Raw genomic sequence first — 17,889 nt, forward strand, 5'->3', positions numbered from 1 at the left:
GTTATTTTATTTTTCAACTTTTGTAATCGATCCTCCGTTATTTACTGGCACCATCTTGTGGAATCTTCCTGCCAAGGAACAATGTTAAAGTAAGTTGTGGAGCTTCATTTCGTTCTTTGCTGCCATATTGTTGTGGCATCTATAGTGAAGTACAAACCTTGTTGGTGTGCAACATTTTAAACATTCTTGACAGGTTTCGAACAATGTTTTTTTTATTGTGTCATTTTAACAGCGGATTTCAGAGTTAAATGTCATGGTGAGAAATTTACCAGTGCAGGTGAAACAAGCAGCTTATTACCCTGTGGTTATTTCTGTATGCTTGGAATAATTGGTTGTACACCGCATTCCAAATTATTCTGTAACTGATGTTTTTCTCAAATAGTCTACGCAAATGCCACTCAGCATAATTTTCAAGTCCTGAACTGAGAATAATTTGAATGTTTTTAAACAAAGCTCCCGATGATAACAGTATTTATGTCAAAAATAAAAATATAGTTGGTGTTAAAATGCACAGTTCCAAATTATTATGCACAGCACTGTGCCCATCCAAAAAGCAGCTTCGGGAGGCTATTCTGATATACTGCATGCAAAAAAATTCAAGCAGTGAATCTGCAAAAACTCACAAGTTCAATGGATGCAAGACTTGAGAAGCTGCGATCAAATAAAAGGCCCAACGTTAAAATCGAACCTGACCTGTTTTTGGATTTCAGCAAAGGCTGCAAATACAACCGTCACAATTCACATTGAAAACATTGAAGTTATTCTGTAAAAGTTGATGACCTGAAAATTATGGTGAGTGCCATTTGTATCGACGATTTACAAAAATCAGAAACCTAATTTGCATAATAATTTGGAACACAGTGTAATAAATATTCACAGGCAAACGCTGTAGGTACACACAGACAGGTCGAACAATACTCAAGGGCATTTTGCAACTTGGAACTTTCGCTAGTTGAATGCGTTCTCGTTTTTCAATCAATGAAAAAAAATCATGTTTATTAATCGTGATCTCAATAGCAATCGATATAATTCTGATTATCATTTTTTTTCCTCCCCATAATCGGACAGTCCCAGTCAGGGACAAAATAGAGATGACCTGTGCGGGGGAGAGGGGGATTGGGGATGACGGGGTTGGCGTATTACGTCACATAATCAGTACCACCTTGAGTCTGTTGCTTGATCGTGTTCCACTGACTTACGTCGGACATCCTTGAAGTAGATGGTCTGTCTGTTGGGGTTGAGCAGCTGGATGACCGAGTCGTCGTTGTTCCTCACCCTGCAGCTGATGGTGGCCATCTCGCCCTCCACCACCGAAACGTTGTCTGTTGCCAAGTTCTGACCTTCCACTTCAACACACACACACACACACACACACACACGCACACACACACACACACACACACACACACACACACACACACACACACACACATTACCGTCTGGACATTTACCACCTCGCAAATATTTGCGCTTCTTTCGCCAACACGACGCAACAATGCGACGCTACACAAACAGGCCTTGTGGAGATTGCGCAGCCACAGTCTAATCCATTTAATATACGAGTGCCATGTTTGTCGCTATTGATCCAGCACCCCTCATCCCCACCACCACCCACCCCATTCCCTGGATCCAAATGCTGGGTCCTCTGTGAGTCAGCGCCAGATGGGCTGCAAGCCTGGCTGCCGACAAAGCAAAAGCTGGAGAGCAGCAGCAAAACGAGAGGGTGAAATATAAAGCGGAACTAGAAAAGGTGGAAAAATATATCGATATTCCAATATATCGTCTTGCTATATTTCACGATACGGTATCGATACAACATCAGGTTTGAATACTCCAGTAAAGTTGAGACATTCACTTCCATAAATCAGTGTTCTCCAACCTTGAAAGAGCCAAGGTATGCATTTCACATTAGAAAGATTTCTTCAGTAATTTGTTTAAAACTGTCATAATATTTCTCCTCCTAAGTAGTATAAGGTACAGTCAAAAGACGACAGTGTGCCTTTTAATCCGTTGCACCTTATATATGGATCAATATTCTAATTTCTTGGACGTAGAATTTTAAATGTTCTGTAGAGCGCTTTGTTTCATCTGTAGCGGTTGTGAAAGTTCCGACAGAAATAAAGCTGTATTGTATTGTATTGTCTTTAGTGTATCTCCATCTAGTGAAACGACATGTAAACATGGACTGCACACTTAGCACTGAACTTATCTCAACACAATTTAAATAGATAAATAAAATATGAATACAGCCTACTGACCGCACGGGTGCAGAGGTTTCTTGTTTTTTCCCCAGGGTGCAGTTTTTGTGAAAATTGCCTTCTACTACATTGTGATGACAATTTGAATCCGATTTATTGTTCAGCTCTGCACAGCAGTATGTGTGACATGTCAAAATCACATCCATCCAATGGGGGAAAAAATACATAAAATAAGGGAGAGATATTTTAACAAACCTATCATTGCACTGGTATGATTACGAATATTTATCCTCAGACCTCAGAGTTTCATTCTTGTGCTACATTTCAATGGTGACAGTGATTCTGATGAAGACATCTTATGCTCATTTATTATTCTTGTGTGCTGCTTGCTGTAAAACTGGCATTTCCCCATTGTCAGACTAGTCAAGGCATATTCCATTGGAATCTGGTGTAAGAAATAATTGGTCACATTCTCTTAGGGAAATATTGCCCTCACGTATGCTTAATGTGTTTCTCATTCACTTTCATAGACACCGTGTGGTACCGCAGTGTATTTCCTTCCACTATATCGATTGACACGATATCATCTTCAAACGAGAATGAAAGGAGGAGGTGGAGCTGGATGGCGTTGATGGGCTAAAGCTTTATCAGAGCCCTCCATCTGAGCATCCATGTGACCAATGTGTGCTCAGTGTGCTGTCGTCTATCTCTTGGCATGGAAAAGATCTTCGGAGAGCCTCTCGGTACACAAGCGCTTTCCCGAGACCTTGTCGTCGTAACTCACACCTCTCATACGCACACAAAAATGCCTTTTGTTCTTCCTTTGCTGTTTTCGGGGAGATAATTTAATGTCACCTTGTGCTCTTTTTACCCAAGGAATACATTAGAATGTCTCCCGATTCACACCGGTAGAGGCGCAACGCTATCAGCTGCAGACGCAGGGGCAAACATCAAAAGCATGTTTACATGCTCGAGTCGTCACACGAACCTCGATTGCTTTCTGACATTTACTATGAAGAGAGTAATTATAAAAGGAAAAAAATAAAACGAGGGCCGTGCATTTTGTTTCGCCGCCATAGAGACAATGGGAACAGACAGGCAAACTAACATGATTCTACGTGAACTCCCGCAATAAGAAATTAACCCCCCTTGTGGGAAGAAAAAGAAAAAAAAACATCGTCAGACTAATCGTGTGATGCAATCAGCCGACTGTTTGATTCTGCTCTGCTGCCAGGCTCGTCGGTTCAGGACAAAAGCGAGTTAATGAGTCAAAACAGAGGAAATGTCAGCAGATAAAGCAGGGAATAACGTCAAACTTCTATACGACAATCCAGATGACGTGCTTTTAATGTCACTGATTCATGGTTTGGAGATCAGGGCGATTTACATATGAATATTAATATAATATGAATCACAAATTTTCAGGTGAGTTCTAATGTGCCTGTTGAGCGTATTGTCCCACAAAGTTTGAATTTTGGAAATTGAATGGATCAAGTAATTACCATTATATAAACATGCTTCTTATTAGGGCCGGGCAATTAATTTAAATGTACCGTATTTTCCGTACTTCTATAATTGCGACAATGGTGGAAGTAAAAATTTGATTGTGGTGATGTAAAGAAAAGTATGAAGTCTTCATTGAAGGTCCAAGGTGTCACATGCACAGCCCGCCACTGCATTTTGATGATTTTATACATGAAAGCAAATGTGCCGTGCAGCGTTTGAAGTTTTGTGAAAACCAAAATGGTTTGTTTCATTCCGAGATATGAAAGTCAAACATTTCTGGCAGTGCAAAGCAAGGTTACCCTTGGCTCCCAATCTGCTGGTCACAGAGAAAGCAACTGTAAATAAATCCTCCACAGCCCCAAGCAAGGTTGGTGACGTTCCAGCATCCTTCTTAGCCTAGGCTCATCTCCAATGCCAAAAAACACATAAATAACACGGCCTTGATTAGCAATCCCATCAAAGTAAAAACGGCCCACTTTGTGCAACATGGAGGACTTTGGCGATTGGAGTAAACATTTTCAATTGCCTCGGCATGCCGCTCATGATTGGGTGCAAATTAGGAGAGACAGTCATTAATCCTGGATGGTGGGTGGTGGTCGTGGTGGTGTTCGTGGTGGTGCGAGTGGGCGGGGTTGTGATTTGGGCACAGATGACTGGCTGATAAATGCACACTCATTCCAGCAGCTGTCTGGAAGAGTAAAGTGTCTGTATCTCTACACATGGCTGCCTGCCTCTTGCCGCATCACAACATACTGAGCGAGTCCGATGCACAGCCAAAGAGGACGCGCGATCGAGGGGGCTCTGGCACTCAAACGTCAAAAGAGAGCTAAAACCAAGTGATTTCAGAAAAAGTGACGACAATTCGATGTTCAGGCCCGATTGGCGCTGCTCATATTTGCATCAGCCACCTGTTCATCTGATGAGTGATTGAATCCAATGAAAAATGTGTGGCAAAACATACATTTTGGTTGGAAGGTGCCGTTTCCAGCAGCCGTCTCCAAATGCGGTCCTCCTGACTGGTAAACCCGATCGCCGTCAACACGGAACTGGCTATACTCGACAGCTGGATGGTACGAAACTATAGTTTAGAGCTACAATGATGAATCCACTAATTGAATTTCAATTTCATCAATAAACATTTTTGATAATTGATGAATCATTCCGATACTTTTTTTTTCCATTTAAAATTGTCCAAATACTCCAAATTTCAGCTCTAAATATTAGTTTCTGTCGTCATCCATGAAAGTGGACTGATTATCTTTGTGGTAAATGAAAAACATCGGCTTTTAGGTTGGCAAAAACAAACAAAAAAAAAAGCATATTTTTTTCAATCATAATTCATTTGTTTGTACATTTTCTGCATTGTCAATTTGAAATGTGCTGTTTTTGAATAAAGGGGTGGAAATGAAAAACATTTATTTGAAGCTGATTCATCGATTAATCAACAAAATAAACAACAGATTAATCGATTCTTAAAATAATCAGTAGTTGCAGCGCTACGATGGTTTGTAGCAAGGACATTTGTAGCAAAATATGTTGGTTCGGCACGAAACATGAAACGAGGTTGGCTCAATGATCCCATTGACCGTGTCTGCAAACGCATGCTTATCCTTGGTCAGCGAAACTAAACCACACCAATTTTAGCAAAAGTTAAGAAGATGCAAGGTTCAGGCACCTCACATTTGGCGCTGCTTTGATTCGTTCTTTGTTGTTGTATTTTTCAACATCAAAAGCAGCACGGGCCAGCGTCCAATTGTCTTGAGTCAGCGCGTACGGCAGCAACAAGCGGCACGACAGCACCTCATTAACAATAAAACTTTTCTGTCTCTGATGCTCCCTCTTTCTCCCCGCTGTGTCTCTTTCTACCGCTCAGTCATTAGAGCCTGATCCTCAGGATGAAATGCTCCTTCACAGGCAAACAGGGATTTAAGTCTTATAGGGTAAACTGTAATTAAAACTTTTGCAACTTTTGCACGGGGAGGTTTCAGAAAGTGTCTGACTGACTAATTTGACCAACTTGATTCCCTATGTGTAAAACTCTTGTTAAATGATTGGCTAACACAAAAAGGACTGGAATTTTTTTTTTTTTCGAGTTGAAAGGAGCAGCTCACATCATCATGAAGCAAATATAAATATCACACATGAAAAGTTCATTTCTGAAAGTCTGCACAAAGCATCAATTATAAATTCAAGGGGAAGGCACAAACTTGAAATCAATAGCAACGATAAAATTCCTTGGACTGTGAGCAACTACATCCCAATCATGGTGATGCTACACTGGCCCGTAATGAGGAAAACCTTTACTGAATGGTAAAGCCATGACAACGGAGTGTCACCAGCTTGGTGTACAATAATCAGTGGTCCCATTTGGACAGTCTCGTATTGTGGCACATGTGGCCAAAATTGGTGGTGGCACTCCTCTGTCCATGAAAGAAAACTCACAGCATTGTGTGTTAGCATGCGCGGGTTTACCAAGTTTTGTAGCTGTTAAGCGTCAGCGTATATCTAATTGGCTCCAGGCCAACTGCACCGGTGGTGAGAATCAACTGCAAACTCATTAAAAAAGACTGAGTGCTTTTGTGACTTTATTGACTTTGTAAGGAGCTAAAAAATATATAATTCTCAGAACAACAAACGAATGGGGCAACCAATTAACCTTGTAAAGACAAAGAAATGTTGACTGATAGAATCAAAAATGAAAGCAACACCATCGATCTACACCGTGCGTCTCTCTCCTCCTTTCTCAAGAAAAAAGGTCCAATGTTAATAAGCAGAGATGAGCAGACAATCACGTACAACGGAGAAGAGGCGAGAAAACAGGCAAAGTAGTACCTGTGAAGGTTTCAGCAGCTCCTGATGCAGCAGGCCAGGAAGAAAAGAAGAGAGACGAGAGTTTGTGAGAAGCAAGAAAGCAAGCAGAAAAATATACTGCATGGAACATTTTAGAGATCAAATCATTTACAATACAAATCGTGTAGTTTCCCCAAACTTAAAACAAACATAAGGCATCGTAATGAGTGAAAAAGAGAGATTTTACACGCCTGGCCCCCACCCCCTGGGACACGTGTATATGCTGAAGAAGGGTGGGCACCCACTCGGATCAATGCCCACCCAGCCTGGCACCTCGTACACAGCAGCGGAGGTGGGCATGCTCCCAAGTGCCCGCAGCAGAGCTCAGGGGGAATTGCTAGTATAACCTCCAGAGAGATGATGTCATTCTTTGTCTGCTAGGCAGCAACACACACTCACACACAACAATGTTTTATCCATCCATCCATTTTCTGATCCGCTTATCCTGACAAGGGTCACGGGGCGTGCTCGAGCCTAGCCCAGCTGTCTTCGGGCAGTAGGCGGGATACGTCCTGAACTGGTTCCCAGCGAACTGCAGGGCACCCATCGAAAAACAACCATTCACACTCACAATGGCACTTGCCGACAATTTATAGTGTTCCATTAACCTCCCGTGCATGTTTTTGGAATGTGGGAGGAAAACGGAGTACCCAAAGAAAACCCACGGAAACTGAGGAGAACATGCAAACTCCACACAGGGAGGCCGGAGCTAAAATAGTCGTTATAGTAGCAATGGTAGTATTAAAATAATACATTTCTAGTGAAGCACTGCTCTGTATGAAATATAAAAGAACTGAAACACCACTCCATATACAGTACTGTACCCTCTTCCACCCCTCTGCACGCTCATCCACCCGACTATCTCCATGCATATCTGATGTGTATGCCACCCAGCCTCCCCTCTCTCAACATGTTGTAGCAGTGCAATTCACACAGACAAGTGAGCTTGGATGGAGCAAGAGACGCGTCCGTGCAGCAAAAATGTTGAGCAGACGGCTTGTCTCACTTGTCATTGGCGGCGTAATAAGGGTGTAAGGTGTGACACATGTCCTTGTTCCACGTCTTTGTGCATTGGCAGCGTGTCAGCAATTCCCCCCCGTGTTGGGGAAGGAGGTGTATGTGTGTGTGTGTGTGTGTAGGGGGGGGGGCTACATAGAGTCAAGACTGACAAATCACACATGATGGTCACAAAACAAAGTGTGAGTAGACGCTGTGCAGGATGCTCCGACATTTTCAGTGTCAGTCAAAACTTTATCCCGATTGTGGGAGGCTTCAACAGAGGGAGCTTTTGCTCAAATTAGCCTGTTCGCTGCTGCTCTGGGGCAACTACATACTTGTTTGAGCCCTGAGCCTAAATGACAACACTTGTGGAGTCAGAACGACGTCAGCAAAACGCCAAATTACACCTGTCACTCAGTGTGAGTTGATCCTAGTATGTGATGCATGCAGCAGATAAATTGCCAAAGACCGATTTCTAATTTTGAATCAACAAAAAAATAGCCTGATCATAACAGAACGCACAAAATAGTCTCAAGGACCACTACTCATGAAAATCTGTGAGGAATTGAGAGAACCCACAGAGGATTAGCTTTGCCGATAGAAACCCAAAGACGCCACGAACAGCCCTGCATGAAGCTCCTCAACTCACCTCAACAGAGTTCCTTGAAACCAAGATGTCACAAGGAGGTGGCAAAGCACTACATGAAGCGCCTCAACTCACTTCAACATAGTTCCTTGGCATCAAGATTAAACAAGACTTGGCATAACACAACATAAAGCTACTCAACTCACTTCAACATAGTTCCTTAAACCCAAGATACTAAAAAGTGGCAGCAAAGAACTACATGAAGCCCCTCTTCTCACTTCAATGAAGTGGCTTGGCATCAAAATGCCAGCACAGTACTACATGAAGCGCCTCAACTCACTTCAACATAGTTCCTGGACATCAAGATGCTACAAGACGTGGCAAAGTAAATTAAAAGTAAATTAAGAATTTCCTCAACTTACTCCGTGATGTTTATTTATTTATTTATTTATTTATTTTTTTGAGGCAGATGCAGATTTTGATATTTGGCACAATGCTATTAAAATGACCATTTGAAAGTATCTGATGAATAAAATAACTTATTATTAGGTCCCTAAATACTACAACTATAAATATATGAATTACAGACAGAATATTTAACTGTTTTACAATACTCTGTCCTTTCATATATGTTTGTATTTGGGGGTCAGAATGTCATTATCTTTGTCTTATGTTGATGTTATTGTGTAAAAAAACAAACAATAAAACATCTGTATTTAAAAAAAAAAAAAAAAAGGTTAAAAGCTAATTGTGTCCAATTGCATCGACTGGCCGGGTCCTTGTAATTTCTCTTAATGTATCTGATGATCGTTCATCAGTCCAACGGTACGCCTCCAACCTCAGCTTAGGTAGTTTAAGGCAAGGCAGCCAAAGTGGCAGCAAGGAAATGAAACATTCGACTCCAGTCACTTTGTGAGGTTATATACACGGACACAGTTGAGTTTGATGAGACTTAAAACCCAAACAGACTTGTGATATAGTCTGGCGACACCTTCCCTCGCCATCAGAGCGATCCACTTCCTGTCAGCTGCCGCCATCCAGACTATTAATAGCGCCTAGGCGGCGGCCTGTCTCCCCCCTGCGTTACCTGCAGCGCATTAGCCACAAGTTATGAGGCGCCGGCTGGCCTGTGATTAGATGTCATGGCTGTCGCTCTGCTTAGACAAGTGCTGATGGACAGATTTCGGGGAGGGAAAATGCCTCGGCAAGAGTGCAGCCGATACACCCATCTGTCAATCACGCCGGATGAGAGCGGACAGGCCAAGCGTCCTCCCAATGTCTGTCCTTGTCTCCTCACCTCGTTTTCATCCACAGCTACAACACCCTCTCTCTTTCTGTTCTGTGGCTTTTTGTTCAAGGAGACGATGGCAGGCATTCCTGCGAGTGGTGGATGTGAGAGGCATTTGCATTTTTTTTCTCCTTTTAACGGGGGAGCGTCCTCCTCAACATTAGCATAACCCCCCATCTAAGTACGACCTCAAGTATGCACCTTTTCACACTTTTTCATACTCTTTCTGTCATGGTTGTGCTCTCCGACCTGTTGTCGATTTGCTTTTGTTTTATTTTCAGTGCCCGAGTGAGTGGGGTGGGCGTTCTTTCCCACGCTGCACCTGTGGCGCATTGTAATCACTGGACTTTAAACGGACGTTGGCAACGGCATGCCGTTGTCGGATTATTCTACCTTGCTCACTGCTGTGGTCCCAAGTATGAGATTTTCGTCCAAGTAATGTTTCATAGCTCTCTAGTTCATCGTGTTTTATCTCGTTCGTAAATATTGATTCGCGTCCAACATGAAATCAACGTGTGATCAATGAAATGAAAGTGCAAAAACTCAGTACATTCTTTCCCCCCCAAAAATTTACTCAGAATGTTAATATTTTTGAGGTACTATCATGTCGATCTTGCATATCATTTCAAATCTGTCAAAAATTAATACGCCTATTCACGTTGTAATATTCGTTGTAATATATGTATAAGACCCAGTGCAAGTGCAACTAAGACATGTCTGCCATCGAGTGATGATTGGTAATATTACAATTTAAAACTACAGTTGGCACCTGCATATTCTAAGTTCAGCACCCAAGCATTTCATTTTTTTCCCTTTTTTATGAGGGGCAACTCAGAGTGTGGTTTGAAGACAACTATAGCTGGTTACCTTTTTTTTTTTTTTTTTTTTAAATAAACCATAACCTGCATATCAGGTTTTAGCCAATCAGAAAGCTCAAATCGCAACAACAACGGCAAACAAAGGGCAAGAAGGACTTTTTGTTCCTGTCACTTCGAAATATCACATTTGAACTCCAACATTTAACCAATCAGATCCCTGAGGAAAGTTACTCGCTGGAAAGGAAAGAAGGAAGAAGCGGATTCCTTTTTCTATCGCGCTTAACCTCCTGAAGCTCTAGTCAAATCAAATGTATTCATATCGAACTTGAAAAGAGAAAAAAAGCCTCAATGTCTCAGTCACAGGGCACACAAACATCATTCATTCTCCCATTCATACCGATCGACGATTTCAAGTCTTCAATGAACCTAACTTGCATGCAGAGAAGAACTGCACCAAATGTGGGAAGAAAATGGCTGGAGTTGAGATTTGCATCCAGAAGATGAGAACGGTGATGCATATGTGCTAACGGCTATGTTTTGTAACATGTTTGTGCCGGTTTGTGTGCGACATGTAGCAGCCCCCCTACCACCGCCGCTATCACCACCCACCACCGCCACCCGCCATCATGTCTCTCTGCTTGTGCTATTCAGTCGGAACACTAATGAGCCAACATGTCTTTCCAGCGCCGGTGCGACGCATTTGAATTTAATGTTCTTCCTCGCAGGTAAAACATCGCCTCGTTTCTGCTTGAGATGCCGCAGCTCTTACGTGAGTGTGTGTGTGTGTGTGTGTGCGCGCGCTTTGAATGCAGCCACACAGTGTGCTGCCCATTGTGTCGTCATTTAATTAGAGGGATTAGACGTTTTCCTCTCCATGGAAATAAGATGAAGTGGACTCTTGACCAATGAAGAAGTTTCGACTTCCAAAAATATAACACAAAAATGTGCGCGCGCGCGCGCACACACACACACACACACACACACACACACACACACACACACACACACACACACACACACCTTATACATTGTGTATCAGGCCAAGGCATGTGATTCCAACTAAAATAAGTCAAATATTATCCGGATGTGTTGTTGACTTATTATTATTACTGTTGCCGCTGCCGCATTTATTTTTGCCCAGCCTTCAACCACAGCATCCAGTTCATGGTCCATCTCCATGACAACCTAGCGGAGCAGAAATGATAATCAATCTGTCAGTCTTCAGGGATGCAACCCTTTGATTATTAGAAATGCGAAAAACTGCAAATGCGCCTTGGATTCATTTCCTCCGCAGCTTTATTCCACCAATCACTTTGTTATGTACACCTGCACAATCAAATGAGATTCCATGCGAGAGCTGGGTAAAAAAAAAAAAAACAAAATGCCTTTACGAAGGTAATAATGCTCAGTTTTGATTGACACCGTCAGAGAGGGATTCATTTCACAATGACTGGTCAGTGTCGAGCTGCAGCGAATCAGATTGAGAGCTGTTTCTAATATCTTTTTTTTCCCCCCCCTGGGACCTTACAGGACTGTGATTGGCTGTCAACCAGTCCAGAGTATACACTTCGTCTACTGCCCCATCGGATAAGTTCCTATGAGGCAATATTTCATCCATTTAACTCTTTCATATCAATAGCAAAAGGCCAAATTTGGGTCCAAGCTTCGGTCCAAAACATGCACGGCGTTACATTGGGGCTAGAGTGTGCTACGGCCACATCAGAAATCTGCCGAGCCCCTGTTCATCCACTATCTATCTATCTATCTATCTACCTATCTACCTATCTACCTACCTACCTACCTACCTACCTACCTACCTACCTACTTACTTACTTACTTACTTACTTACTTACTTACATTTAAAGACATGAAAAAGTTAACAAATAGCCAGTCTGTCCCAATACAATTGCTATTGCCATGTCTGTGCTGCAGCCATGGGGTTCCTCAGGGGTCTGTGCTTGGTCCAAAACTATTCATCATATAAATGATATCTGCATGTCTCAAAACAATTTAAATGTGTCTTATTCGCCGATGATACAACTTTCTACTGCTCTGGAGAAAATCAGAAACAACTCTAGATAACTGTGGAAAATGAAGTAAACAAATTTAAAACACTGGTTCGACAGAAATAAATTGTCACTTAACTTGATAAAAATCTAAGTTAATTGTTTTTGGCACGAGCGCAATCAAACACTGATGGTAAACTCAAGTGAAATGGAAAGAGTGTATGAAAATAAATTTCTTGGATGAGTAATGGATTCGAAACTATGTTGGAAGCCACATATAGACAACTTTAAAAGATAAATATCCAAAACCATTGAAATCCTCTACAAAACCAAGGATGTGTTGAAGAAGAGATCTTTGTACACATTATACTGTAGATTATTATGATCATATTTGACCTACTGTGTGGAAATATGGGGAAACGCATGTGAAACAAACATACTCCGTTTTAAAAACTACAAAAAAAAAAGCAATCAGAATTATGAATAGATCAAAATATACAGAACCCACGAATCCACTATTTATCAAATTAAACACGATGAAATTTTATGACCTGTTGACTTCAAAATAGCCCATTTAATGTACAAAGCACACAATAACCTGCTCTGCCAAAACATCCTTAAGTTTTTTGAAATTCGAGAGAGTTGCTATGATTTAAGGGATATCCGGCCTCTACAAAAAATAGAAAACAAGAACAAACATCAAGCAAAGAAGTGTATCTGTAATAAGTGTTGATCTGTGGAATAATTTTGAAACTGACCTGAAAATGAGTGACTCGCTTGACATATAAATGTGTATGTATGTAGTCACTATACAAACCAAAAGTTGTAAGAATTGCTAAGTATAGCACACATAAAAGCATTTGTTTATATGCAGACATTTTCCTTTTCTTTTCTGATTGAAAAAATGATCTATTGATTATTGAACACATAAGGGGTAGGATTACATACGTTTTTCACTCTTCTCCTTTGAACATATAATTGTGCTGTTTGACGACTGTTTTCTTTTCCTTTTTTTTACAATTGTACTTACCTTTACTTTCTGTCAATTGTATTACTGTACATGTTTATATGTTAAATAAACAATAAAACAAACAAACACACATATTGTGGTGGATATACACGTCTCAAGTAGTTGAAGTCATAAAAATCTATTTTATTTCTCACCCCACCCCTCCCAGCATGTTGGGCAAGCCCCCCACCCTCACCTTCACCCCGAGAGAGAAAAATCTTGTCGCTGTGCCAGGATCTAAACTGCGTAAATATTGCAATAACGATGGTATCTACTGTACTGTACATAGACTTAATGATTGAAAAAAATGCATGGGTTTATAAGAAAGAAACATCAAATCCCTTTGCAAATAAATATTGTGTTGTACTTGATGATCAATAAAAGAGAGTAGCTGCTAATCCCCACCCCCAAAAAAGAACTGTCCTTTAAATAGCTAAAACGTGAATGGAGTATGGCTCCTATGGCTGGTGAAATTCATGTGTAGGGTATTACTTTGGGCAATGTATGATGATTATTATAATTTTTTTTTTTTTTTTATACAACTGAACTCAAAAAATTCTTCCCTCGGCTTCTTTTGTATGATAAACCATTTTGCCAGCATTCTGACTCCGGTATAATCACCAGTGAGAACATACTGCTGTGTTCTCTCCAGAGTGGATGTAAACGTACATACTCAAGTAATCAGGCGGATTTACAGGAGCTGCAAACACGCGTTGTAGACATCCAGTCTATGACCTTCTGTTATGCCTCACTGCAAAGAGTGGAGGGCTGAAGGACATTCCTTCAAAAACATTCTGTGTGTTTACATGTAGGCCTCCCACAGCGTTTGGTAAACCGGCATAATAATGAGATCCAATACAAAAACGGCACTGACCGAGAGAATGACAAAGTTAATGACAGACCAAAGAGATTGGCTGGCTGTCCGACAGACCAATAAAAAGACGTGTTTAGGGCCAGAAAATTATTAAGGAGACCTGCGCAATCTGATGAGCGTCAACACAATAAATACACTATCAGACTGACACAGAGCAGCTGCCAACGTATTGAAATTCACTTCCGGAACAATTTATCGGGCTTTTCATATATTATTATTATTATTATTATTATTATTCAAGGTAGCAGTGCACACCAAACGTGTTACTGCCACTCGCCATTTTCATGTGAAGAAATGTTTTCAAGGACCAAAATAAAAAACGAATGATAAAAAATATTACTCACCCTAAGCTAGGCGTCAATGGTGGTAAACTTTAACGACACAGAGCAGTGCGGCCTTTGTTATTTATGATGAATATAAGTATTCGTTTGTGCACAGTTGTTGTCTGCGCATAATTGGACATAATAATCTGGCGATGAAGCTTTCCTTTGTCTGCCCTTGTTCTTCGACACTGATATGCATAGCAGCGATCGGAGTGGGACTCACGTCGTTAGCTTTCGGCTAATGTTGGACTCATCCGCTAGCTTCCATTACCCATGAGTGAGCAGTGACGCAATATGTCTGCGGAGCCAGCGGCAGCAGAACGCCTGTGGCATGTTGTCATACATAAATCGCATTTTTTTTTTTTTTTTTGCTCGTATTCAACCTGCGATACATACATACATTTTTTAAAAAATATCCGGAACGTTCAACGTTACGGGCGGAGCATAAGTGTTTTGTTTTGATCGCCGCTGTCAAGAGGGATTCACCTTCAAACGATTGTGGTTGCATTGCCTCGTTAACCGCACCCCCCCCCCCACCTAAAAAAGACACCAAAGTGAAAACACAGACTGATCTGAACATAATGAGATAAAAGTTTTCTTGCAGACAGAATGTTTTGCAATAAACATTCATAGGAAGCCGACTGAATTATAGCAACGCACTGTTAAGAGTGCTGATTGTGACAAATGCCGTGACTTCACAGCTCCATAAATCAGAGAGCAAGCGGACGAGCGCATTTCCCCTACGAGGTGCAACGATTTCTTCTTGCCGCCGGCCGCTCTCTTGTGTTAACAAGAACGGCTGACTGAGCGCCGTTTTAAGAGCTGTTGCTGCCCGCCACACTGCGCTGGAGTGACTCATCACATTTGATTCACGTCGTCTATTCCGGGCCACGCTTCCATCACTTGCAAATTCACCTTGCAAAGGTTTCTTTCCTGCCACAGTCTGTTCTTTTTTTTTAAGGCAAGTAGCGACGGGAATGTTTGCAACTGCACGGAAGGAAGTCAGTTTAAAGTAGAGAAGAGAGTGACTCGAGCGCAGACCTCCTCTACATTTTTAAAACATTCTCCACCAAAATTGACCAATCGTTAGACCTGCTCCCTTCACAGAGAGTAATTTGAGAAGTACCAGTAACAGCATACGCGCTATAAAACCCTGGGTTGTTTTCCGAACTCACTCGCTTTAGATTTTGAGCAAATCGAGAGCATTTAAGCGTGGAACACTTCAGTCGTGCATGTATGTGTGTGTGAGTGCGTGTGCGTGTGAGAGAGAAAGTTATTTGTGAATGTGACAATGTTTCATCAGTGAGTGTGAGAGTGTTTCAGTTGTATTTCATGAATATGACAGCATTTTAGTCGTCAAAAAGTGTGTGAAAGTGGTTCAGATATTATTGTGAGATGGTTTCATTAGCAAATGTGGGAGTATTTTAGGACGAGTTAGCGCCTAAAAATGTTGGTGTGAGTGTTTCATTAGGGGGTGAGAAGGTTTCAAATGTATGAAAATTTCAGTAGGGACCGAATTGCCTTGTCAAACAACATGACTTTTTTGTTGTTCAAGACGACGGTCGCACTGTCAGACAGCCGGATAACTGTCGTTCTGTGCCTCGTACCGGGCAAGATGTCACACGACAAGTCTGTCACTGGACAGCCGCTGCCCAGTCGTTGCATGCTTCCGTCAAGATTCAGTCTATTGGCGCGTGAATATGAATGATAAATGAATGAATGAGAATCCCACAAAAGAACCCCTAAATTGGTCTGTTTTGTTTTTGTTTTTTCATTTAAGATAAGATAAGATAACCTTTATTCGTCCCACACTGGAGAAATTTGCAGTCTACAGCAGCAAGACTGGGGGGTGGTGGGGGGGATAAAGTGTTTCATTGCACAAAATAAATGTTTCAGTAAAGAACTTGACCCAACATTTTGATTATAATAAATGACCCAAAAAGTTGGGTCGGTCTCTTTTTGATCCAACTGTTTTAGAATGTACGTGAGCAAAAAAATAATAAATAAAAAAACAGTCGCGTGGTTTGATAGCATTTCAGCGGGTGTCTGCGTGTGTTTGGAACGTGAGTGTGAGAACACTTCACTTGTGCGAGTGTGAGCATCTTCTAGTGGGTGCGACAAATCAGCCGCAAAACAGCTTTAAAGAGAATATTCATTTTGCTATTGTGAGGATCTTTTGAGGGAGAACTCACAGAAGCTTCAAGCTTGTCTGCCAACATATCTGCTTACTCACGAAGAACACAGAGATATGGTTACAAAAAGAGAGAGAGAGAGAGAGAGAGAGAGAGAGAGAGAGAGAGAGAGAGAGAGAGAGAGAGAGGCATGGCGCGGTAATTAGGACATTAGAAGAAGCGTGTGACAGTGCCTGTCATCGCCGCAGCCGGCCCGGTGGAAAGGAGGCCGGTCAAAGGGGCTAAATGAAAGAGGAGGGGTCCAAACAGCGGGTTCAAGAGACAGCTGCTGCACGGCCTCTCGCTGTCTGGAAGCACTCGGAGAATATTAAACCAGCGGGGCTTTGGCCAAGACTCATTTATGAGATGCAACAAAGCCCCCCCCCCCCCCTTCTATGAGCAGGTAGCGGCTAATTTATGCCACACTTGCGTTTTACAAATTGTCCTCATTTTCAGCCACCAAAGAGACTCTATTATTACACTACCAGCAGCACTGGGCCGGTTAACTACCAAAATGTACGATATGTAAGGGTTGGGGCAATATATCTACACTGCCCTTCAAACGTATTGGAACAGAACAGTGAGGCATATTCATTTGTTGTTGCCAAAAACTGAAAACATTTAGGTGACTGTTTCTTGTTCAATGTAAACAATGTGCGTTTTTATGATTAAATCTTGCACTGACATGAGGAAGCAGCACGTGACTCATGTTGCGAGATTTTTTAAATTTTTTTCTCAAACACACGTATTCGAATTAGGTAAAAAATTGGATATTTGTGATCACAAGTCCACGAAATGTTTAGCGCATGTGTACGCCGCCGCCTTCTTGATCGATTTCGCTAAACAATTAGACACATCAACTGGTCATCTTGGTGTATTTGTCCTAGCAGGCAATGCTCCACAGTCTCCATTGTTGTTGCTTCGTTCCTTGTTTCACGAAGTAAAAACAGCGACCGGAATTGGACATAGAATGTGGAGGAAGCTCCACGTGTCCGAGCCAATGTCAACCAGAGCAACACCCCCTAACTTGGAGTGAAACCGCAAACTGCAGAGCATTTTCAAAGCAAGATGCGCGGGAGTGTAAAGGCAAACGCCACGTGGCAGCGCCGCAGTGATGTCCTCGTGGTCGTCGCCAGCGAGACTCGAAAGAAGCCTGAACGGATCTCTGTAAAGGGCGGCCTATTTGGATTTGAGATCAGCAAAGCTTTTGAGTAGAAGATCGTGAGGTGGTGAATTTTGGCTTGTAATGTCGATTATGAAT

At 41.8% G+C, this 17,889-nt stretch overlaps 1 protein-coding gene across 5 annotated transcripts in view; it reads right to left on the bottom strand.

Annotated features, from left to right (window-relative positions):
- cadm1b (cell adhesion molecule 1b) overlaps window positions 1–17,889 on the bottom strand; it is a 163,033-nt gene that overhangs the window by 41,019 nt on the left and 104,125 nt on the right. For 2 of the 5 annotated variants that reach the window (XM_019874321.1, XM_019874319.1), the window contains exons 2-3: window positions 6,537–6,557; window positions 1,200–1,346 (exon numbers count right to left, since the gene is read on the bottom strand). In XM_019874321.1, the coding sequence (XP_019729880.1) occupies window positions 1,200–1,346; window positions 6,537–6,557 (168 nt within the window). Of the gene's footprint in view, window positions 1–1,199; window positions 1,347–6,536; window positions 6,558–14,478; window positions 14,709–17,889 lie in introns of those variants that run through there. The other 3 variants (XM_019874323.1, XM_019874324.1, XM_019874320.1) reach the window with 3 other exon arrangements.

Source organism: Hippocampus comes, unplaced genomic scaffold (assembly GCF_001891065.2).
Source record: "Hippocampus comes isolate QL1 unplaced genomic scaffold, H_comes_QL1_v1.1 scaffold125, whole genome shotgun sequence".
NCBI lineage: Eukaryota > Metazoa > Chordata > Actinopteri > Syngnathiformes > Syngnathidae > Hippocampus > Hippocampus comes.